The 25,455-nt window shown below is 38.1% G+C and overlaps 2 protein-coding genes across 2 annotated transcripts; one reads left to right on the top strand and one right to left on the bottom strand.

The window, feature by feature from the left end:
* Positions 1-13,679: 13,679 nt before the first annotated feature.
* Positions 13,680-15,020, bottom strand: LOC130743999 (uncharacterized). The gene has a single exon (XM_057596196.1). The coding sequence runs from the start codon at positions 15,018-15,020 to the stop codon at positions 13,680-13,682; it is 1,341 nt and encodes a 446-aa protein (XP_057452179.1).
* Positions 15,021-20,981: 5,961 nt separating this feature from the next.
* LOC130749491 (cell division cycle 20.2, cofactor of APC complex-like) lies at positions 20,982-23,208 on the top strand. Its single transcript, XM_057602858.1, has 4 exons — positions 20,982-21,334; positions 21,431-21,706; positions 21,809-22,078; positions 22,247-23,208. The coding sequence occupies exons 1-4, from the start codon at positions 21,251-21,253 to the stop codon at positions 22,967-22,969; spliced, it is 1,353 nt and encodes a 450-aa protein (XP_057458841.1). The 5' UTR covers positions 20,982-21,250; the 3' UTR covers positions 22,970-23,208.
* The last annotated feature ends 2,247 nt before the right edge of the window (positions 23,209-25,455 follow it).

The raw sequence follows: 25,455 nt of genomic DNA, 5'->3' as shown, positions 1-25,455 counted from the left end.
GACAACCGGCTTCTCGTATGGAATTTTCCGTGTCTCGAAAAAATACTTTGCAGTCGAAGTCGTTGAACACTTGATAAATTTCCTTGATTCTCTTCACTTTCGACTTCTTAGGTCGAATCTAGAGTAAGTCCCAATCGAAATATGCGAACATAGGTCGAAATTATATGCAATTAACAGATGCCCCCCAAAATATCATTTGTTCGATCAGAAAAGTGATATTTTCGTCTTACATAATTTCGACCACATACTATATGTCAGTTTTTCCCTTTTTCATTCCTGACAAGTAAAAGTCTCTTTTAACCTTTAGCAACTTCCACACTCCACTATCATAAATGTCTAATCATGTCAGACACGTTCTCCAAGGAAAACTGCCATACCCCACTCAGAATTCAAACGGATCACAAATGAATTCTATTGAACAAAAGTTTGGCATCCGGTCTAATCTCAACCGTTCATCTTGCTTTAGCTCCAGACTTATAAATAGGTGGCACTACGCCAGAAATGATATTCTAAAACGCCTCATTTAAAGCGCTTATTAGACAGAACGCTTTAAAATTTTGATGAAAACATTATAAAGCGTTTCTGATAAAAGAGCGCTTTAAGTATAAGGCTAATTATAGCGTTTTTTACGAACAAATGCTTTAAATAATCGGGGAAAAATCCATAGACGGTTTAAATCATTTTCTTATATAAACGCTTTTAAGTCTTTTTCTCTTAATAGCGTTTATCCTGTAGAAGCGCTTTAGAATTTATAGGTTAGGTTCCGAAAATAAAAATCTCGAAACCTACTCATCACGACGCACCCCCACTCCCCCCTCACTTCCACCATCATCACAGGAAAAAAAAGACCCTCCCCACTCAATGTCCTCCGGTCCCCGATCCCTCCAACCGCCGTCAACGACCCATGTATTATCAGAGGCGCCGACCCACTTCGCAACATCGCAAGTTCTCCTTCCTTCTCATTCGCCTCTTGCTCCACTCTCCCCTGTTTTCAGATTTGTCTCGTGAGAAGCTCCAAAGTCCAACCGCTCAAATTTGCCTGCTAGTCAGGTTTTCTCCCTCAACATCGACCACCTCTCTTACGGCGCAGAGGTCTCGTGTGCCATTGACAGAAGCACGTGGCGCAGCAGGACGCGGAGAGGTGAATGATTTCAGACGTGAAAAAAGCCACCATCATACACGCTGCGATTGCGAGAGAGTGATGTTGCGAAGCTGATTTCAGATGCGATGCTTATGAAGCCTCGCAATGTGGCTTACCTCCGTGGGGGAATCAACTTGCTTATGGCTCTTAATGCTCGGTGTTGATTGGTGTGGGTAATTTAACTCTATACGTTCCAAATTCTCTCAGGTTCGTTCAATTTTGAAAGTTTAATCCACTAAGGAAAAATGTCATATTTACGGCTACAAGATAGTTTATGATTTTGTTTATGCAGGGATTAGGCAAACTATGTCAAAGGTTATGATTCTGGGATTAGAAAGTGTTGGGGTATTATAATTGAATTAGTAGTTGCTATAAGGAGAAGACCAAAGAAGAAGACCTGAAAGCAATGGTAATTCATGTTTATTAATTTATTAAGATACTATAAGTTTCAGGAATTTGATTTAAGCCTAATACTGCTTCATCATTTAGCAAGTGGATGCGACAATTTTAGGCCTTTCATACATTTCTTCCATGGGAGTGTACAGATTCTAAATGGATATACTTCTTAATCTGTTTTAGGATAGACAATTATTTATAAAACTGTGATAGATTTTTTTACAGTTAATGAACTGAACTATAAGAAAATAATATGATCCTGTTTCTAGCTAGTCATTTCATTTAGGTGACACTTTCCAATTGCAAATGACTTTGGATTAGGGGACATTCATGCGTCTGTTAAGGAGTTCTAAATGAAGAAATGATTGGAAATGACTTTGGAAAATTCAAATAATGTGATGGTCTGTAAATTTACTCATCGTGCTCATCAATAACATGCTTAAGTGTTCGATATGGAGTTACTTGATTAAACTGTTACTTGTTAGCCTCTTTGTGGTTGGAGATTGGGTTAGCTTCTACAAAAACCTTTGAGTAATTGGTTTGTCACATAAGGAAGGTATTCTAAAGTTATGATTTCTCATTTACAAGTCTTCTTGGACATTATTCATAGGTAACATCAATGCTATCTCTAGGACATTGCTATTTAGGATAGGGATTCCCGGAGTATCAGATTTCAGTTGTATTAGCCTTCTTGAGAGCTAATGTTTTTTTTTTATAGGCTCTTGAGAGCTAATGTAATATGCACAATGTAATGATAAAAAGTTGGGTCATTGAATGGGAACTTGGCCACCTTGGTCATTTTCTATAAGCAGTATTATAAAGGAAGACAAAGGATTCAGGTTTCATCCAACCGTTGAAGAGCTCATAATTTACTACCTCCCACAGGAAGTTCCTGACAACTATTTTTGTGTTATAGCCATAGCAGAGGCTGATTTGAACAAGTGAAAACCATGGGATTTGCCTTGTGAGTCTCTTCTCAATGAGTTTTAATTCTACTATTGTTTTTATTTTTCAGCATTTTGGTTTATTATGGTGCCTTCAAATTATGCAATTTTCTTTTCCTTGCTTTTCAATGTATGGAGGGCCAAAATGGGTGAAAGGAGTGGTATTCTTTTCTGCATGAGAGATAGAAAATACTGAACTGGTCTAAGGACAAATAAGGTTGCATGCATGGACAAAGAGATGTACAGGGCAAAGACACTAATTGGTGGAATGAAGAAAACATTGGTCTTTTCCTAATCATTATTTAACCGTGAGTTCTTGTTTGAGTTATCTTTTTCTATATGCTAGATTATTATCATATTCATTGTTTGAACTCACTTCATGTCTATTGCTAATGTTTCTATGTTGTGATGTTGTCGAATGCATGCTGCTAGGCTAGCACGCTGCTCTTGTTATTGATGCAAGGGAGCTTCATTTTGAGTATCTTGACAGATTTTTTGTTTTCCCAATTATATGTGAAATATTAATTCAACTCTGTCTTCTGCATTCAGTTTGTGCTCTGACTGAAACTTTTTGAGCTTCTTTTCTCTTTCCTAATACTTGTTTTAGTAAATAAGAGATAATTTATAGATTAATCAATAGCAGAAATAATATGTATATACACTTCATGTGATGTGATGCTTTTGGCTATTGTTATGCAGGCTAGTTAGAGCTGCTCATAGAATGGGTGCAAATATCGTTCGTATTCAGGTCCGCATACTAAACTTGGGATGCATCTGGCAGTGCTTTCTACTTATTTTATGTATCAATAATATAACATCTAATGTTTGACAACCTTTGTTAACTTTTTCACTTTCAAGGCAGCATGTTGCATTGGAAGGAAGAATTGTTGCTGGCTTTCTGGTGTTGCTGGTACTATTTCTCTTTTCTTCGAGTAGCATGGTGAACTGATGCGATTGTTGATCCTATTCTGTTTTGGTTCTCTCTCTGATATGGTACTGGTATGCATTCTTTGTTCATGACTGGGGCTGTGTATTTTTTCCCATTGGATTCTTTCTGCAAATCTGATTTGCGAATGGGAGGGACCTCTTGTGCTCTTTGACAGCGTCTTTCAAGGCTTCTGGAGTCTCTAGTCCTTGCTGTTTACTCTCTGCCTTTGTTTTTTCTTCCGCTTTATGTCCTAGTTGCCATTGTATTCCTTGCTAGTGTCTTAGCATGTTTGTGTGCTTTTTATTTTTTCTTTGTTGTAATGTCTGCACCTTCCCTTGTATTGTTTGTTGTACAAAACTCTCATGCTCATTTCAATAAATCCGTGCTTTGTCGCAAAAACTTAGGCCAAGGAATAACAATAACAAACCAACCTTATCCATCTATGGATTATAAATATTTTGTTAGTTTTGTACTTTTGTTTGGTGAATTGGAACTGTCACATGTGTTTTGACAATTGATATAGTGCTGCTTAATAGTATCATCAATCTCTAAATGTTTATACTTGAATTTGGATCTAACTTACCATTTTTTGTTGAAATAGGTATAGTTGGCAAACCTGCATTTTTTTTACAGGACACGTTATACTACAGCGCTTCTTTTAAGAAAGCGCTATGAATGCTAACATGCTACATCGCTTCTTTTAAAAATGCATACACGCTACAACGTTTTCTTTAAGGAAGCGCTGTAGAACTATACATGCTACAACGCTTCATTAAAGAAAGCATTATGGAATGTATACATACTACCACGCATTTTACGAAAAAGCGTTGTAGGATATCTCATTTTCTACAGCGCTTTCTAAAAAAAGCGCTGGACAGTACTAAAGCGGTACATGCTACAGCGCTTTCATAAGCGCTTTAAAACTGAAAAAATAAGCGCTGTAAAATGCAATTTCTGGCGTAGTGTGGCAAAACCTTTCCACTTCACTTCTTCTTCAACCTCTAGCTTTTCTCTCTAAAAGAAAAAACCATTTCCAAACTCTGCAACTCCTTAATATTTCAAAGCTCTACCGGAACCGTTTCGGTTTGCGCGAGCTTTCACCGTCACCATCATTGCATCATCATCTTCTTCCAGTTCACCGGCCACCACCATGACTTCTACATCTTCTTCTCAGGTTCCGTCTGCGGTTTCTCTTTCAAAACCCATTGAGGTTGAAGGAAGGACCTTTGTTCCAGAACCTCCCAATGAGGAAGAAAAGATTAAGATCTGGAATTCCCAGGTACTTATTCCCTTCTCCATTGGTGATAAGTTGCATGCATATCTAGGGCCTTACCAAACTATTTTTCCAAGAAATGCATCTGCATTCTTTCCTTCACCTTTACCAGATGAGAAAATCTTGGCCTTTAGGGATTCCTACAATCTGTCCTTTTTAGGTGACCCCCCTCGAGCTTTCCGTTCTTCACCTCCAGTGAAAACGAATCCTTACATTGAATGGTTAAACAAAGTCGAAAAAGTGAAAGGAGATTTCTGGAAAACTACAGGAATTTTCGATATAATTCAATTATCCAGATCGAAAATTGTTTACCATCCGGCGATGTTAGCCAGTTCCTTTTTCTTTTGGGAGCGTTCGACCAATACCTTTCACACTCCACATGGAATGATTACCCCTACTCTCCTAGACGTAGCTGCAATCGCCGGTCTTCGACCTACAGGGTCTTCCTTCACATTCGACCGGCCTGTCAAGAAAGAGATCAAACTGGACTATAACCATCTGACTTACAAAAGCTTCATCTTGAGAAACCATGACAAAACCTCTGCAAGTGTTTCCGACTCGGAACATGTAGCTTTCCTGTTGTTCTGGTTATCTGCCTTCTTCCTTTGCTCCAAGTCTCTTCAAGTTCCTCAGAAATTCGTGCTTCTTGCTCAACTCCTCCATGAAGGTGCTGATGTCTGTCTAGGTAAAGTTTTGTTAGGCGAACTTTACCTCTCTTTGAGTCAAGCCATTACTTCTCTTCAGAAGCCCTCTGGAGCTGAGAAAAACATCCTGTTTGCTGGACCTTTATGGTTTCTTCAACTTTGGCTAAATGCCATATTTGAGACCAAACTCTCAACTCCAAGTCCATAAAATGTTTCGACTTCTATTGCTACTTTTCGACTGAATTGCCTGACTCCTTCTAAAGATAAAGTCGATCCAGAAACCACTTTCCGTGAGTTTTTTTACTGCTTTTATGGAAATGACCTCTTTTACTCCCAACCTTGCTCCATTTGCCGCTCCAACTACTGGTCCTAAATGGCTTGTTCGACCTTTTCCATGCGAATCTCCGGGCGAACAGAGTGAAACTATTAGCATTTGGAGGGAATTTTTCCGACCCCAAGTTCTTCCCCTTGGTTTCAAAAAATCTGAGGTAAACGTGTTGGGCTACCAGCCTCAACTTGTGGCTAGACAATTCAGCCTATGCCAAATTGTCCCTCTTCCTCTCTTCTCAAAAAAGGATGCCATCTGCAATGAAGGATTTTGCGACAAAGATGTCGACTCTTTTTATGAACCCCTCAGCTATTATGACAAGAAAACGTCTGCTCTTCGTCTTGAGCCTTTGTCTTTCGAACCATCTTTTTATTGCACTAGAGAATTTGAAGTTTGGTGGTCGACCTACTACAAGTCTATTCAGACCACCTTAGGAGTTTGTATTGGAAAGATGACTGAAGCTCTTCAATCTGTGCAGAAAAAAGCTACAAAGAAAACTCGAGGTACGCTCATCAAAGATATCCAGTCATTTCAGAGATTCTTCAAAACTGTTTATCTTCCAGGTCGATTGAATTTAACCCTTTCGGAAGCGGCGGAAGTTTTAAAAGAAAAAGTCAAAGCCAAAGTTTTAAAAATTAAACTTTTTCCCCTTTTTGTGGATAATTATGTTTATACTCTTCGACATTATTGTCCAAAATTTCCAGCTTTTCCTACCAGTGATATGGCTTTGGCTTTACCTGTTATTTACCCAAAGTGGCTCGACCATTTTACATACAAATGTTTTATACAAAGTCTTTTACCACTTCCGAAAAGGGTTACTTCGACTAAATATTTCTTGCACAACTACCCCGGACACATTCATGTTAACTCATGTCACGTTCAAGTCCTTACACAAATTCGTCAAGGTTAGATAGACTCGTCTTACTTTTGTTCTCTTCTCATTATTCTCGTACTTATACACTTTTTCCTCAGCCGAACCAATACCCAAAGTTCCATGCAAGGAAGACGAGGGTTCTGACAATTCGACAGGCATTCCAGTTCAACAAAAGAACGTTCCTAAGGTATATTCATTAATGCGTTGTTTACCCTTTATTCGACTCCGAGTTCATATCTTATATATTTTCCAGGCTCGAAAGAGAGGTTCTCAAAGCTCGACTTCAGATGCTCGAAAGAAAATGAGAATTTCATCCGAAAAGGATAATTCAGAAAGAACTTTGGTAATCTTATCTTCCATTCTTCTCATTTCATTTTCCTATTTTTTACTCATCTTCTTCCCCCATATTTTGCAGGTAGATCCAATTCCTGAAGACGAGAACATTTCTTCCAAGCCTGTCGATCCAAATGAAGCTGTACAAGATAAGACCCGCTCTAAGGCCTCGGACGTTAACGAAGAAGAAGAGAATCCACCAATTTCTTCTGCAAAGAAACATGCTAGGGCTGAGCCGAGTCAAGAGGAACCACAAGCAGAAACTGGCCAAGAAGATTCCGGCTCCTCTCAAAGTGAAAGTTCGGGAGCTTCTTCCCCGACCAAACTTCAACAAGAACAGGTATGTATTTTTCGTTCGACACTTCTTTCTTTGTAATCCCTTAGTCTCTGTACTTACCTTTTTTCATTTTTACACTTTTCTTCAGGATATCTCCTCGAAATCAAAGCCTCCTCCTCAAGTAATCCATTTGTCTTCGAACTCTTCTGATTCCAGTTCTTCTGACTGTCAAAGTCTTGATGACTTTTTAAACTTTCAACCGTTACGAATTCAATATCCTTCTGGTCGAATAGTTAGTTATGTTTCATCTGACAACGAGTCCTTTACGCAAGACCTTGGTGCTTCGGCCGAAAAGACGGATACTGATGAAGACCGCCAACCTAACCCTTCACCCATTGCCAAAGTCTCGAAGACCCATGAAAAAACTCTTACAGCTTCGAGCCCTGTTGTTGGTAGGAAGTCTCCTCAGTCCATTCCTATCGAAGACTTTGATGCTCTCGCCATGAATGACCCCGTGTTAGCTCTTGAACAACTCATAAGCGGTCAAGTCTCTTTTAGCACCAGTCGAAGCCAAGAATCCTCCATGCAAAACGAAGGCACAAGCACTTTGAACACTGCCACCATCATAATCAACAAGCTGCGGTCCCTTGCGTTCGAGCAGGATTTATTTTCTGCCCTTGGCTCGAATCCTAACTTAGGCCGAGAAGTTAAACAACTTATCTCTGACCTTAGCAATGAGGACCTCACTGATCAACAAGAAAAAGGCATTCAAGAGTTTCAAGAATTTCTTGACGAATCACTTTCGACCTTCGACCAAGCCAAACTTGTCGATCAAGACTTAGCCTCCAAATCCACTGAGTGCACACATGCAGCTGAGTCATTCGACCGAGCCAAAACTGAAGTGGACTCCATCAAACTTCTCGAAGAAGCTGACTCTATGAAACTGACTGAACTTTCGAAACAGGTTGCCGAACTTCAACAACAGGAAAAATCCCTCAAAGCCAATCTGGCCAAATTCAAGAAACAAAAGACGGAAGTTGCTGCCAAGGCCATCTCTCACGTGAAAGATAAGAATCGACTTGAAGGCGAAGTTTCTGAGCTTCAGAACAAGAAGGCGAAAGTTGACAAGCGACTCAAGAAACTCAAGGGTCGATATGCTCCCATGAAAGCCACTCCACCATTCTAGTCTTCTTATTTCTTTGTTTACGCCTTTGTTTTCGCATGGCGCCTGTGCCACTTTATTTCTCTATGTACTTTCAAATGGCGTTTTCGCCATATTCGTCTTTAGCTTATGAACTACGTTTTGATGTCAATTTTTATTTCATGAATTGCTGGTTTGAACCTTTTTAAGTACTTTCCATTTATCGTCAATATTCGAGCAATTGTTCCAATTTCCTCGATCGAATAAGCGTTATTCGAATAACACTTAATTACTTTAAATGGCCCTTCCCATTTAGGGGCCCATTTACCGTATGCTCGATCTTTTTTATCCATTGGAAGGATCACTTTCCAAACTAAATCTCCAACGCTAAATGCCTTAGACTTGACCTTTTTATTATAACTCTTAGTAATTCGTTCTTTTTGTCGAATCATAACTTCTAAAGCATTTAATCTTTCTTCATCCAATTCGATTAACTCATCGTACAACATATTCCAATAATCGTCGCACGGAATCTCAAATTGCCTTTGAATTCTAACGGATTGTAAGCATATTTCGATCGGCAAAACTGCCTCGTGCCCGTACGTAAGTCGGAAAGGAGTTACTCCAGTAGCCTCTTTGGGCGAATTTCGATAAGCCCATAAAACTTGACTCAAAGTTTCATGCCACCTTTTCGGCTTTTGACTAATGTGTTTTTTAACCAAGTTAATCAGAATTTTATTAGCCGCTTCGACTTGTCCGTTCGCCTGAGCGTAATATGGCGTCGAAGTTAATAGTTTTATTCCAAAATCCTCAGCAAACTGAATCATTTTTCTTCCAGTAAATACCGACCCTTGGTCAGTAGTTAACGTTTCAGGAATCCCATATCTAAATATTATGTGTTCTTGAATAAAACTAATAACCGTATCTTGGTCGACACCTCTCAACGGAATGGCTTCTACCCATTTGGTGAAATAATCGATAGCCACTATTATATAGTCATGTTGTTTGGATGAAGAAGGATGTATCTGACCTATCAAGTCCAACGCCCAACCCCTAAATGGCCAGGGTTTCACGATCGAATGTAACTCGCTTGCCGGTACATGTTGGATGCCAGCATGCTTCTGACATTCGGCACAAGACTTAGCATATTCAATGCAATCTTTTAACATGCTTGGCCAATATACTCCTTGTCGAAACAAAGTCCACTTCATCTTATGGCCTGCTTGATGCGCCCCACATATACCACCATGAACGGCCTTAACTGCTCGAAACGCCTCTTCCTCACTTAGGCACTTTAGGAGGACTTCATTCACTCCTTTTTTGAACAATTCGTCGTTCAAAATCAAGTAACTTAGAGCTCGATACTTTGTTCTTCGATCTGCTGGTGCATTTGGGTCTTGCAAGTATTTTACGACAGGTTTCCTCCAATCATTATCACTTAAATTACTAATGACCAATACCTCTTGCTCGAACTCCGTTCGCCTTTCCTTAAAGCTAGGGACAAACTTTCTTTTGACCTTTATTAGCTCTTTAAACTTTTTCCGAGGTAACCGGTAACCTGACGCAATTTGTGCCAAAACATTCGCTTCAGCATTCTCAATCTTAGGGATATGACATAATTCGATCTCATCAAAACTTTTCAGCATTTTGACTGCTTTCGAATGATATTTTATTAAGTTCTCACTAACACATTGGTATTCACCAGTTAATTGTTTAATAACCAACTCCGAATCCCCACGAATTAAAAGCTCTCTAGCCCCCAGATTCAGAGCCGTTTCGAGCCCTATCAATAAAGCTTCATATTCCGCCTCATTATTCGAACACTCACCTTCGATTCCCAACTTAATTTTTGTCGGGATCCCTTGGGGTGAAATTATTAAAATACCTATCCCGGTACCTTTTTTATGCCTCGAACCGTCAAAATACATTTCCCAAGGTTTCAATGTCACCACCATCTCCTGTTCTTTCGACCCACTATGATCAACCAAAAAATAAGCTATTACTTGGCCTTTCATAGCCCTCAAATGTTGGTAACTTAAAGAAAACTCAGTAAGGGCCAACGCCCACTTTCCAATTCGACTATGAAGAATGGGCTTGAACAGCATGTGCTTTATTATATCATAATGAGAAATAACAGTTACATCAATAGGTTTAATATAGTACTTAAGTTTAGTACATGAAAAATACAAACATAAACACAATTTTTCTACTAAACTATATCTAGTTTCAGCATCATTAAGGATTCGGCTCAAATAATATATAGCCCTCTCGACTCCATCTTCGTCATCTTGAGCCAATACACTGCCAATAGTTTCCTCTGATGCCGAAATGTAGAGTTTCATTGGTTTTACACGAATGAGGGGAGCCATGACTGGTGCCGTTGTTAAGCTGGCTTTTATTTCCTCGAACGCCTTCTGATGTTCTTCCCTCCATTGGAACTCTTGTTCTTTCTTGAGTCGAAGCAATGTGGAGAATACCTTGGTTTTCCCACTTAGATCCATGATAAACCTTCTCAAGAAATTGACTTTGCCCAACAAAGACTGTAACTGTTTTTTATTCGACGGTGGTTGAGTATCGAAGATTGCTTTCGCCTTGTTCTGGTCGATTTCAATGCCCTTCTTATGAACAATGAATCCCAGGAATTGCCCTGCAATTACATCGAAGGCACACTTGAGTGGGTTCATTTTTAAGCCGTACTTTCTCATTTTTTCAAATGACAACTTAAGATGTTCAATATGAACATCCTGAGATTTCGACTTTACTACAATATCATCGATATACACTTGCATAAATTTCTCAATGTATTCATGAAAAATAGTGTTCATTACCCTCTGATAAGTTGCACCGGCATTTTTAAGACCGAACGACATCACCACCCATTCATATGTTCCTAGTGCCCCTGGACACCGAAACGCAGTCTTCGACACATCATCCTCTGCAATATAAATTTGGTTATACCCCGAATATCCATCCAGTAAACTTAAATATTCATTTCCTGCAGCAGAATCTACCATCATTTCGGCCACAGGCATAGGATATTCATCTTTCGGCGTAGCCGAATTTAAATCTCTATAATCTATACAAACCCTCACTTTACCATTTTTCTTAAGTACAGGAACTACATTAGCTAACCAATCGACATACCTGGCTGTTCGTATGAACTTTGCTCCAAGTAAGCGCTCCACTTCTTCTTTAATCTTTGAGAACACTTCTGGGGCGAATCTCCTTGGAGTTTGCTTCACTGGCTTCTTGCCGGGTCGAATAGGTAGCTTTAGCTCCACTAGCTCTCGGCTTAATCCTGGCATTTCGTCATAATCCCACGCGAAGCAATCTTTGTATTCCTGCAATAAACTAACAATTCGACTTTTAAAATCTGAGTCGATCAACGAACTTACATATGTCGGCCTTTTCTTGGTTCCATCTCCCAAATCAACCTCCTCTAAAGGATCCTGAGCCTGCATCTTTAACATGGGATCTAAAGATTGCTCGAATCCAAGAGGTTTATCATCATATATACAATCAAGAACTGGCTCTGATCTGTCTTCATTAAAATGATCCAAGTCTAGGCTCTCCTCTGGTTTGCAAATTTCTTCATATTCGGCTTCCTTTGTTGTCCCTACATATTGTTCGGCCTCCAAGGCCGTCTTTATTCTTATCTCGGCCGCATAGGCCGATATTCGAGCTACGCTCGACTCAATCATCTAATTCGACAATTTTCCACTCTCTAGTGGCATTCTGAGTACGAAAATTCTTATTCCAAAGAAATCCGTACTCTAGGTGAAGGTTCATTGCATAATTAGTGGAACCTTCCATGTGTTCTTTTCCTTCTGATTCATATGGAGCAATGCTTGCCATTCGCTTCTCGAAATTCTTTCGGTCGACAAACTCCACTTCAGCTTTGTAGTAACTCTGGTCAGCATCAACATTTTCGACCACCCCATCTGGCCTCCAAATGGACAGCTTCTGGTGAAGGGAGGATGGAACAGCCCCCACCCCATGAATCCATTCTCGTCCTAGCAGCAGATTGTAGTTCGCTTTCGATGGCACTACTACGAACAAAGTAGGTCGAGAAACAGTACCTATTGTGGTTTCCACCAATAACATTCCCAAAGACTTAGAGGTCTTTCCTTCGTAATCAGTCAACATCATATTATGAGGCTGCAAATCCTCGACAGATTTCCCAATCTTCTTAAGCAGAAACTTTGGCATCAAATTTATGGCGGCCCCGCCATCAACCAAGACTTTATTGACACCTACTCCTTCAATGCGGGCCCACACAAAAAGCGGTTTCAAATGCTTTTTCATCTCCATATCTGGTTTCTTGAAAACAGCACAGTCATCTTCGACCCCTCCTTAAGTCATCACATAATAGCATAGTGGATTGTCATCATCCTCCTCGACGTAGTAATCCTCTTCATCATCAGTGATATCAGTTTTCACGTCGAACTCTTCTGGAAGGATCGAGACCAAGCTGCACATGGACTCAAACTCAGACTCCAACATTTCAAAGTTGTCCTTCATTTCGACATCTTCAGACTGTTTTTCTTTCCCTTTCACCTGGTTCGTAGTCACCCAGTTTCCAGCATTCTTCATACTCTGCTTAATCACCTGAATAGGAACCATAGGAGGTCCTCCACTTTGGCCCAAAAGTTGGTACTTGACTGGCTTCTCAGAACTGGATTGGCCTGCCTCGAAGGCTTTCTCCCTCTGGTAACGCCTCCACTGAGTTTTTGTCATTGGGTTTCGACCCAAATACGGCTTTGGGATATAGGTATAATTCTTGTTGTTTAGAGAATTATCCATATAGGCAGACCCATTTCCCAATTCGACCACCTTAACCTTGGGGTGAGGTGCCTGGCTCCTTGCCATCCACCTGTTGAACGGAACTTGACTTGGTGGCATATAAGTTCGACCACGCCCTCTTCCGAACCCAAAGGATCCCCTTCCCCCCATAAAGGGAGAATCAGCTCGTCCTCTGGACCCAAATCTAGGAGGCCTTTCAGGTATTATTGCGCGACGACGCTTCTTGATTTCAGCATCTTCTATAGCCTGAGCAACCACTTTGTCAAATACGACATTGCACCTTGGGCCCAACATCACTTCAGAGTAAGACTTTTGGCAACGCTGCAGGAATTCCAGCAGGCTTTCCTCCGACCTAGGATAAACCACCTTCTTAGCAGTTTCGACCTCTTCTTCCAAGGAAGGAGCATCCATTCCTTCTTCAGACAGTTCGACCTTCTCCATCCCTGGAGTAAGCCCCACAACTTCGATATCATCTCCTCCAGTAGCAACCTGATTCAAATCAGACAACTCAACCATCATAATCCCGACTGGTTCGACGTAATTGGCGCTGCCAATTTGCATTGGGTCTGAATCAATCTTCATAGCAGCCTTATCCTTTTATTCGAACTTGAGTCGTCCCTCTTTGATTGCAGTTTGCACCAGATCTCTGAAACGCACACAATTATTAGTCCAATGACTGAATACATTATGAAACTTACAAAACTTTTTCCCTTTCCTTTGGTCGAAAGGTACTTCTTTTTGATCAGGAGGGATTTTGATTTGCCCGTCTTTTAATAAAATATCATAAATCGCATCACATTTAGTAACATCAAAATTATACGCTTTCACAGGCAACTTACTAACACCTTTGTTCGTTTCCGCATTTTTAGATTCATAAGGCTTTAACATCCTACAAACATAAGGAGGTCCTGATACCAATTCGGCTACATCAACCTCCTGTTGTTCGACGTCGTCACAGTTGCCTTGATAAGAGTCATAATCGACTTCATACTCGCAACTTTCGACAAACGCAATTTTACCCTTCTTGGGGACTCTATTAAATTTCTCTTTTTCGAGCTTCAAATTTTCAATCTGTCTGACCCTGTCAGCCAGTTGAGCCATGTCCCTAAGATGTTGGGTATCTATCTTTTTACGAATCGAATAGTCCAAGCCTCCAGCCGCCATTTCGACTAACTCGTGTTCTGGGACCTGAGTAAAGCACTTTGACTTCATCTGCCTAAACCTATTCAAGTAATCGTCTATGGTTTCTTTGAATTTTCTTTTCACGCTAGCCAATTCCTTTAGACTGACTTTCGATTCACCCCTGAAGAACTGTTCGTGAAAAACTCTCTCTAGTTGAACCCAATTATGGATTGAATTAGGCAACAAAGTAGTAAACCAAGTAAAAGCATTTTTAGTCAAAGAACTCGGAAAATATTTCATTTTCAGGCTCTCATTATTTGCTATATCCCCTGCTTCTATTTGGTACCTAGCGATATGTTCGACCGTCGACTCTCCAGTATCCCCTGAAAACTTGGTAAATTTTGGGACTTTCCATCCCCTAGGCAGTTCTGTTTGGAGGACAAATTCGGAGAAAGCCGAAGTGAAATGGGGTGGATTTGCATAACCCACATTGAACCCATGTTGGTTCAATAACTGTTCGACTATGCCTGCTATATTTTGATGCCCCCTGACGTTATTTTGTCTGACTCTCTCGACTATCCTATCTGCATCCATATTTCGATTTATTAAAATAGGATTTTCAATGTTCGGAGGCATTTGGCCACCGGGGTTATCCAACTGATTTCGACCACCTTGCACTGCCGCCACTTCGGCATTTGCTTGAAGCGGGACATTCTGAGGAACCGCATTCACTTCGACAAAGTTATTCGCCGCCGCACCCACAGGATTCGCCACCTCGTTTCGAGGGACTCCAAAAGCGTCAGCAATTCGACCCATTTGTCTAGTCAACTACTGATACGACTCATTCGTGTTTTGGATTAAAGGGTTAAACACATTTCCTATTTGTTGGGCCAACATGTTCACCATTTCATGGTTACTATCATCCATTTGTTGCCTCAATACGTTAACGGAGGTATTTGTCAATGAAGTCCCTAAATGGTTGACACTCGCCCCTGCCATCCCCTGAGGGTAAATATTGTTTCGACCCCCAACATTAGAGGCCGAAGCCTGGTGTTGATTCCTCGGGGATCCGACTGACATCACGTTATCTGAATATACAGCAGGGAATGTCCCCACTTCAGCCATTAACCCTGGAGGCATCCCAAATGGCGGATTCACCGGCATGTTCACCGGTTGAGAACGAGATGCCCCAGCAACCATTTGTCATACGACTGGAGTCGTCGGGGATTGTACTGTAGCCGCTTGTGATACCACAGGTATAACATTTTCGGCCACATTAGTCGTTGTTGCCTGTGCCGTTCCAGAATTCAAGGCATTTCCCTCAACATTCACTCCAGCACTGGGATTTCCGGCCTGATTTGCCGAAGGTCCAGTATTCGCGGGTGGGGAATTACCACTTCTTGATCTACCATTCGCCATACTTACTAATCTTCCACTTCTTAAACGCATAAACGTGGGTTAAGTAAGTTTGAATGATAACCGAATTCAACACCTATTTTCACAAAGAAGTCCCACTGGGCGTGCCAATTTGTTTACACCAAATTTTGGCAAACACAAATAAAGAATCCAAAGATCAATCTGGGACCGGATTCGAGTCCTCTTGGGTTCTTTGGTGAAAATGAATTAAATTTAATCAAACAAAACTAAAGAAACTTAATAATAAATTAGAAATGAACCAGTAAACTCGACTTAAATGAATAAAAACATAAGTAAACTTTCTGAATAGTAATAATGAACTATAAATGCAAAGTGTTACACGAATCCCTACTTTTTCACTCTAACTTGGCTTGTAATCATTATGATCGATTGTAAGCGCTTGAGAGTTTTCGAGTAAAGATTGTGAACCCCGTTTCTTTCTACAAACCTGCTATTTATAGACTTAAAATGTAACTAACTTCTAACGGTCAATTAATACAACTATTACAAGTGTCTTCTGAACACGGCTTCGTCTTACACGTGTCTTTCTACTCCATACGTGTCCCTCGTGAATTATCTTCAAGAGACAACCGGCTTCTCGTATGGAATTTTCCGTGTCTCGAAAAAATACTTTGCAGTCGAAGTCGTTGAACACTTGATAAATTTCCTTGATTCTCTTCACTTTCGACTTCTTAGGTCGAATCTAGTGTAAGTCCCAATCGATATATGCGAACATAGGTCGAAATTATATGCAATTAACAATTGTACACTAATTTTTTAGTATATTTTTCTTTAGTATAAACATTTGGTACTGGTCACCCTTTGAATATACCTACAGATTCGAGATTTAGTCATAATTAAGGCTTCTCATCCCTCATTCAGAGTGTATTGTGTGGGATCAAAGCACATATTTTATATTTTATGTTTCTTTAATAAAAATTATTTTCAATTATTTGTTAATTATATGTTTAAATAGTAATGCACTCTCAATATTATGTAAAACGATGAAAATATATAATTAGAGCTGAATAATTTAGTCCGTGTTTGTGTAAAGTCATCTATAAAAGTAAAACGACTTTTATAGAGTTGTATTTATCTCTTGCTTTCATGTTTTGGCCATGAAAGTAGTGTTTTCAGTTGAAACTTTATGCGGAGTGTGTTAATGAAAGTTTAATGTCGAAACGTATTCTTAGTGACACATATAAAAGTTATATTATTTATTGCATAATGAGTATTTAATTAGTTAATATGTAGTTTGTAAGAGCATTTATTTTTTTAACTTATTTATGAATTAAGATAAGAGTTTAATGGATATGCACTGACAGTGTAAAATAGTTTTACACAGACATCCAATTGAATTCTGCCAAATCAGAAAATATATTATTCTTTTAATTAAAATTAAAGTCAAATGTAATTATCTCTCCTATGTGGAATGTTTTGATTGGATGACTGTGTAAAACTATTTTACACTGTCAGTGCATATCCATTAAACTCTTAAGATAATAATTTATCTTATTCGATAAATTTTTATAGTTTTAAAGAAAGTAAAAAATTATAAAACCTCATAAGACAATTTTGCAAACACAAATCGTTCAACCTAATGAATGTCTATTACAGTAGTTAAAATTAAATCTTTGGATCCCTGAGATTTCGTCCTTAAGAAATGCATTTTATGATAGACCTTTAGCTTTCACTACACTTGATAGAACTTGATTCCCTCAGTAGATGATACATGTGGTTAACACAAATAAATTATAAGGACTTAGTTAAAACAAATTTAAACTCGTGTACCATAATAATGTGCAAAAGTGAAAGTTGGTTAAGAATGATTGTTATTTTTTATCCATGAAGAAACATTGTAGCTATATCAAATATAATTTCATTTAGGAAGTTTATTAAATACTTCATTGTATACTACATTTTTAGTCTATTGTAGATGAGTGCAACAACGATAAACTCATAGGAGGTTATGAACTCATATTAAATATTATTAGAAAAAATATTTGAAATCAAAATTATAAAATTAAACTATTTTGACAAATAAATTTAATTTAATTATTCTATTATTTTTTATAACTAACATGACATGCATAACATATATATTTAATATATATCTCCTAATTTAAACTTAGTTTTAAATATATTTAATTTATTTATCATCATATATATAGTTAAATAGAAATATTACTCTATGATAATTTTAACTATCAATAATTATTTAACAAAAAATATTTTTTATTTTAAATCTACTTTATCTAATTAATTAATTATAAATATTATTTATAATTGGCTTAATAGCTCTTTTGGTCCCTCACTTATCACGATTTTGCGCTTTAGGTCCCTTTATAAAAAAATTAGCAAAATTAGTCTCTCACAATTACACACTTTTGCCGCTTTAGTCTCAAATAAGGATATTTTTGCAAAGAATTAAGCCATGTGGAGGATCAAAATTGTTAATTTTTTTTATTGGGGACCAAAAGTGCAAAATCGTGATAAGTGAGGGACCAAAAGAGCTATTACACCTTTATAATTAATTAATTTTAATTCTTAATATTTGTCAACTCAAGTTTTTTTTTAAATTATAACTATTATTATTTAATATAGGTATTTTTGTGTATATTTAATGTAGGTAGTTGAATAGCTTTTGACAATACAATTTTTTTTTTCAGTTTTTAATCTTATTATTTAATATATTTATTACAAAGATAATTTGTTATTACTTAATGCACTATAATACATGTAATCTTTACTAATGTATTTAATGTAATGGTTCAAGTGTGCTTTACTTATATATAATTAAGGCCGAGTGTGGTCTAAAATAATAATTTATAAATAAAAATTTACCGACGGTTGAAAACTATTGATAACTTGATGAAAGATTTCAACAGGTTACTTATCGACAATTTTTGATCGTCAGTATACTTAGTGGCGAATACAAGGTGAGATATGGTCATGCCATAGTCACCTCCAACATCTTGGCTTTGTTTGTTATATAATACCATATAACATTTTACGTGACACTAGGGGTGAACATGGGTCGGGTAGATCCAATGAATCCGTCCAACCCAATCCGATCCAATAGAAAAAATACGGGTTGGATCGGGCAATCGGGTTAATCGGATGGATTTTACTACAATCCAATCAAGTTCGGATCGGATTTCGGATTCAGTTCAAATCCATCCAACCCAACCCAGAATCCATACATATAATAATAATTTTTTTGTAATTTTACTCATACTTGGAGTGCTAGTGTCGGAGTGATGATTTTGAAACTTTGAGACTTAAGTATTTGTAGTTATTTGTCATATTAGAACTTAGAGTATTTGTTCGTAGTTATTTGTTACATGTTTATATATAGTTATTTGGCATGTTGGAGACATCTATTATCTAAGTTCTAAGTATCATGCCATGACATTTAGTGTTGTTTTTCATTTTTTAGGTACTATTTACGTTAGATTGTTTCATGTCATTTAATAATGAAGTTTTTTATTTTCATGATATTTGGCTATATGTCATTTATGGGGTACTATTTCATGCTATTTGATATGATTTTTTGTGTCTTTTTCATGCTATTTAGTATTTTTTATAACTTTTTCTGAATTTATAATAATTTTTGCAAGACTTTTTAATATTTCAGATATATTATTATTTTAATATAGTGACCCAATCAATCCATCCAACCCAATCCGAACTTCGTCGGGTTGGTTCGGATCGGGTCCGAAGAAGAAATTCGTGAAATCCAACCCAACCCAACCCAGACAATTTTGATCGGTTTTTATTTTGACAAAAATCCATCCAACCCAACCCATGTGCACCCCTACGTGACACCACCCTTAATATTATAGAAATATTATATATATATATATGTGTGAAATTGTCAGTATTCAAGTAAGATGTATATGCTAGTTATTATTCATTGTACTCAATTTATTTATAAAAATATTAAACATATATCAAATTTGTTACACAAGCTATGTAGGTGTAAAATTGATTTTTAAAAAAAAAAAGTCATGTACACATTAATTTGGTCTCACCAGCCCAAATCAAAAACCTGCCTCCACTACTGGATATACCAGCACAAGCATTTTTTTTTGGCGGCATAACTAACGACCATAACCGTCGATAAGTTATACAAAGTTCGGCCATAACTCGGAGAAAGAGGGTCCCCTCCACTCATGTGATTCTATTTCGACTATTGAGCAAGTTGAACAAATGATAAATGATTTCTAAGTTTTGTGAAAAAATAACTTCACATTACAAATTTGTATTATCCATATGTCATTATACATAGAGTTTGGAAGACCATCGCATATTTAAGAGGTTTTCAAATGCACTCACATCACAAAAAATATCATATTTTGGTAGGCATAGAGTTTGAGAATACATATGTAAGTATAATTAAATATTAATTGAATTACTTGACACATATTAATGTAATTCTAACAACAAAGTTTATTTGTGCGTAACAAGTTTGAGGGGATATATATGAGTTTAATCTCAATAGTTTTTTTGTTTTGTTACAAAGTTTAATCTCAATAGTTGTTAACTCTGTTGTGAAATTATGGGTTTACATAGTGGATGAGATCAAGCCCAATGGACGAATATTTGGTGCATGTGATATATCAAACGCCACTGCCCTGAGCCCCTGACATAAGAGCCAACAATTGAAGATGCTCATTTGGAGCCTTAGTATCCACAAATGCCTTTAACATTTAGTAGATCTTCTAAAATCAAAATAGAAAGCCCATAGAACAAACACTAATTAATCTCAAAAAATTGCTTAAATCCATATACTCAATGGATGTCATGTTTGGTTGCGCATTTAGAATCCATATTACACCTCAGAATCATAATTACAATATAATACTTCTCCGTTAGCAGGTGATTTGTAGTGTGTGCCCAACACATCACACAACTAAAACTCCAAATATTATAAATTAAATATTTATACTAGAATGAATGATGATGAGACATGTATTAGATTTTTGTCAGATAGAAAGGGAAATTAAAGAATGTCAAATAATTGGAAAAATTGCACAAATGGGAAACAATGTTGAATTGAGAAACTCTTTTTTAAATTCATTAATTTTAATTAAGAATGTGAAAGATTAATTAATAACAAATGAATTTTATGAAAATATTTAAATCAAATAATCACACAATCTTAATTTTTTCATTTGATTTAAAATAGCAACTTTATACCAATCTTTGAGTGAAAAGTCAAAGCTGGTGGATAAGTCTAAAAAGCCAAAAAAGACTGCCCCACTCGCAAAACGGCGTAGTAAGGAAGCGAGGGTATTTCCGTCAGACTAAATCTCAACGGCTACTTGCATATAAATTGAACATTCTCGTTTATTTTTCAGATCACATACAATCTTCTCTGACTCTCTCTCTCTCTCTCTCTCTCAATCTCTCTCGTTCTTCGAAGCTCTGAGGCTCACAATCGATCACCACCGCGCGCCGCCACTAACATTCAACATTCTCTCTCTGACACCATCGATCACCACCGCACGCCGCCATTAACATTCAACATTCTCTCTTTTTCTTTATCATATCTTTTTCCATTGATTTTGTCTCCATCTTCTTGTACTGTAGGGTTTTTCTCGGATCATCTTCTTCCGTCTCCGATCATGGACGCGGCGGGAACGTGGACCTCTCCGATCAAGTTCAAATCCCGATCCCTCTTCCATCACAGGAAGAGTTCCCAGGAAAACGTAACCCCTCAAACCCTTGATTTTACCGATTTGGGAATTTTCTTGTTGAATTTCTTGAGTTCTCACTCACTCAATCTTGGTGTTTTCTTGGAACAGTTGGACAGGTTTATTCCGAACAGGTCAGCCATGGATTTCAGTTACGCTCACTACATGCTGACGGAGGGAAGGAAGAACAAGGAGGAGCCGGTGGTGACGTCGCCGTCCAAAGAAGCATACCGCAAGAAACTCGCCGAGGCTTTCAACATGAACCGGACGCGAATCTTGGCCTTCAAGAACAAGCCGCCTCAACCTGTTGAAGCCATACCCAGTGATTTCTTTTCCCCTTCTCCTCCTCAATCCAAATCTTCCAAGCCCAGACGACACATTCCTCAGGTATTTTGATTTGCTTTGTGTTTCTGTGCTTGATTCTTGATTCTAATCAAATGTTTCGAATTGCACTCTAACTGTTTGTGAAAATTCCTTTTTGTTTTTCAGAGTTCTGAGAGGACATTGGATGCCCCTGATATAGAAGATGACTTCTACTTGAATCTACTTGACTGGGGTAGCAGTAATGTGCTGTGCATTGCCCTTGGAAACATTGTGTATCTCTGGAATGCTTCTGATAGCTCCACTGCAGAACTTGTTACTGTGAATGAGGAAGAAGGCCCCATTACAAGTGTTAGCTGGGCCCCTGATGGACGCCATTTAGCTGTTGGTTTGAACAATTCCATTGTCCAGTTGTGGGATTCTACTACTTCTAAACTGGTAAATACAAAATGCCATGCTTCTCATTTGTTATCCTTATGCATTCTGATGGTTTTAACATGCTACTTTTGTCATCTTTTGTGCTGAACTGTTGTTGATTATTGTAAAATTGAAAATGCTGATGATGCATTCTGATGATTTTAACATGGTTTGATTTGGTGTGTGCAGCTGAGAGTACTCAGGGGTGGACATCGAGGAAGAGTAGGATCACTGGCTTGGAACAATCACATCCTCTCAACAGGAGGAATGGAGGGTAGGGTGGTTAACAATGATGTGAGAATAAGGTCTCACATTGTTGAAACCTACAGAGGACATAACCAGGAGGTGTGTGGGCTCAAATGGTCTCCCTCAGGACAACAATTGGCAAGTGGAGGCAATGACAATCTTGTTCACATATGGGACAGGTCAAGGGCCTCTTCCAACTCGCCGACCCGTTGGCTACACCGGTTCGAGGAGCATGTAGCTGCTGTGAAGGCACTGGCCTGGTGTCCATTTCAGGGAAATCTTCTAGCTTCTGGTGGAGGAGGGAGTGACCAGTGCATCAAGTTTTGGAACACACATACTGGTGCATGCTTGAACACTATCAACACTGGCTCTCAGGTGTGTGCCCTTCTTTGGAGCAAGAGTGAGCGGGAGTTGCTTAGCTCGCACGGTTTCACCCAGAACCAGCTCACTCTCTGGAAATACCCTTCTATGCTGAAGATGGCAGAGCTCAATGGACATACCTCCAGGGTGCTGCACATGGCTCAGAGTCCAGATGGGTGTACTGTGGCCTCTGCAGCAGCTGATGAGACTCTTCGATTCTGGAATGTTTTTGGAACTCCAGAAGCAAGCAAACCATCTCCAAAGCGAAACCGCGAGCCTTTCGCTGATTTCAACCGTATCCGTTGAAGATTACATGTAAACTTTGTGGAGTGCTGAAGATCATTGGTATTGGGGGTAGGCATTGTATAAAATCGTTAATTTTCTTTCATTTTTAACTTACTCTATTCTTTACAGAATTGTATACACAGTGTGCAAATTGGTTGCACAGTTTATTGTTTATAACCCATTCTTTACAGAATTGTATACACAGTGCGCAAATTGGTTTGCGCAGTTTATAGTTTATATGAATTATTGGATTTTTTTCACTTTGGTGTTACAGAAAGGATTTTTTTCACAAGTCACCTTATATTTTTAGAAGGCACTGACTTATTTCTGATATTATCTTTTGAAACAACTCTCAAACTATTATTCTATACTATACTATATTTTTTTTCTTTGCAATGAACTGCATTAATGGGAGTAAAGGGGGGGGGGGGGGGTACTCAACCCTTAATACAATCAAGAGAGACTCAATAAAACAAGAGTGAGCAAAAAGCAAAACAAACTAGACAACCAGAAATGTAACACCGCGAAAACAGGACATCCGACAAATTCCATGACAGTAACAGCATAATCAGTAAGTCGCATCCCACCAAAACCAGTGAACTTTAATAACGATCCACCCCCTGCAAGCCTCATGACAGCGTAGAGAATTCCATCCACAAAATCAACCACGCTATGAGTAACCACGGAATAATCCAAACATCATGATGCGATGTTATCTCTGCAATAACTACAATACAGCAGGAAAAAAATGCCAAAATGCCACAATCACATATCAGCTAAACACAGAAGAGGTTCATTGAACCATTCATATACTATATACTATTTTCGAAATAAAAAAGTGGCAACTCCGACAAGTGGAACTTCATTAGATAATGTTGACCTGTAGGCCTTGGAATAGCCTTTCAAAAAGAAGGGTTCAACACTATGGTTTTGAGTTTCGTTATGATGTGAGTTTCAAGGATTATTGGTTTTTTTTTTTCAATATTCGTGAGTTCCTTTCAGTTGTACCTAAATTAATGGGGAGGGGGGGGGTCCAACCTTTTTCCAAATGTCTCTTTTAATGCAACTGGTGATCTTATTGGAGATTAATTGGAAATGTGTGTTGATGATAACAAATAGGTTGCTTAGTGATGTGAGAATATTGATTAATCCAGACTCTCATTTCTACTTTGTTTGGCTGTGTAGACTAGGAATGTTAATACAAAGCATCTCTTAGGAGAACTTCCATCATTTGTTTCTAGAATATCTGTCCTGCATAATTTGAACTAAATGAAGCTGTTGTGTAACAAAAATAAAATGAAGCTGCTGTAGCTTGAACTGACGGCCAATAATATAGTGGCTAAATCTTCTTTTATGCAGAATAATATTCTAATTTTCTACTGAATCAAACAATTTATGTTTCATTTTAGTCTCCCCTCACCCACAGCATGTCAGTTTTATGTTTCTATACTAAATCAATCAAGTTGTGCTACTCTTTTCCTTTCTCTTTAGTGGCTTTACTTATTCTTTCATTATTGGCTTTTTCTTTTACTTATGCACTTGATGATTTGGTCACTGAAACTGATAAATCAAAGTTTACTATCAACTTTCGTTTCTGAGCCTCTTGCTTCATTGTTCCTTGGTGTGATGGATTTGGGCAATGATGTTAGATTCACAGTACCCCTACTCTGCAGCTCCCATATGCAAGAGATTTTGATATTTGATTGAATCCTAACCCTCCGTTGTTAGCTGCTGGGAACAAATTCTTTTTCTCCTTCGTTATCTGTATTGTTTCAAATTTTATATTTACTCTCTCTCTCTCTCTCTCTCTCTCTCTCTCCCTCCCTCCCTCCCTCTCTCTCTCTCTCTCTCTCTCTCTCTCTCTATATATATATATATATATATATATATATATATATATATAAGAAACCCCTTGGTTGTTTGTGAGTTGAATTTGTGCTAGGTTTTCAAGGAAATGGCTTGTGGAGGAGCAGGCCATTCTCTGTAATGCTAAGGTTGTTATCATCTTCTCCATAATCAAATAATTGTTTTAGGAGGAGATGGAGCATGACCCAGGGAGATTGCTAACAGTGGAGGCGGTGGGTTTGATGAAGCGTGCTCTATTTTTCATCTCTGTAAACTTTTTGGTCTAAAAGTATCATCTTCTGTATTTCTTTTAGATTCTTATAATATTAACTTGCAGTTTCAGATGAGGTTAGAAGTCATATAAAACAGTGAAGAGGTTACTAACCCATGAGAGAAGAAATCTTAAGATTTAAACAAGGTAAAATTGAAGCTCTATCAAATGAATTTTCACAGATTTTATTGTAATATCTTATTATCAGTGTTCTTCTGTAATGGAGGCCTTTATTGCTCACTTCATTGGCTTGGTATGAGGTTATGTTAGCATTTTCCAAAGCATATTTTGGGATGGCATTATCACTGCTTTCTTTAATGAATAGGTTTGTGATTGTCATCATCCTTCTCTTAGATATTTAGAAGATTTGTCTAAACTACTCTGCAAATCT

This window comes from Lotus japonicus, chromosome 3, assembly GCF_012489685.1.
Source record: "Lotus japonicus ecotype B-129 chromosome 3, LjGifu_v1.2".
NCBI classification, from domain to species: Eukaryota; Viridiplantae; Streptophyta; class Magnoliopsida; order Fabales; family Fabaceae; genus Lotus; species Lotus japonicus.
Note: the sequence above shows the minus strand (reverse complement) of the source record. Positions and strands in the feature narration are given on the sequence as shown.

Excerpts from the sequence above, each read along its gene's own strand:
- LOC130743999 (XM_057596196.1), bottom strand. The coding sequence starts at position 15,020 with ATGGGTCGAATTGCTGACGCTTTTGGAGTCCCTCGAAACGAGGTGGCG.
- LOC130749491 (XM_057602858.1), top strand. The coding sequence starts at position 21,251 with ATGGACGCGGCGGGAACGTGGACCTCTCCGATCAAGTTCAAATCCCGA. Across the intron at positions 21,707-21,808 it reads CCAGACGACACATTCCTCAG|AGTTCTGAGAGGACATTGGA; the intron begins GTATTTTGATTT and ends TTTGTTTTTCAG. Across the intron at positions 22,079-22,246 it reads ATTCTACTACTTCTAAACTG|CTGAGAGTACTCAGGGGTGG; the intron begins GTAAATACAAAA and ends TGGTGTGTGCAG.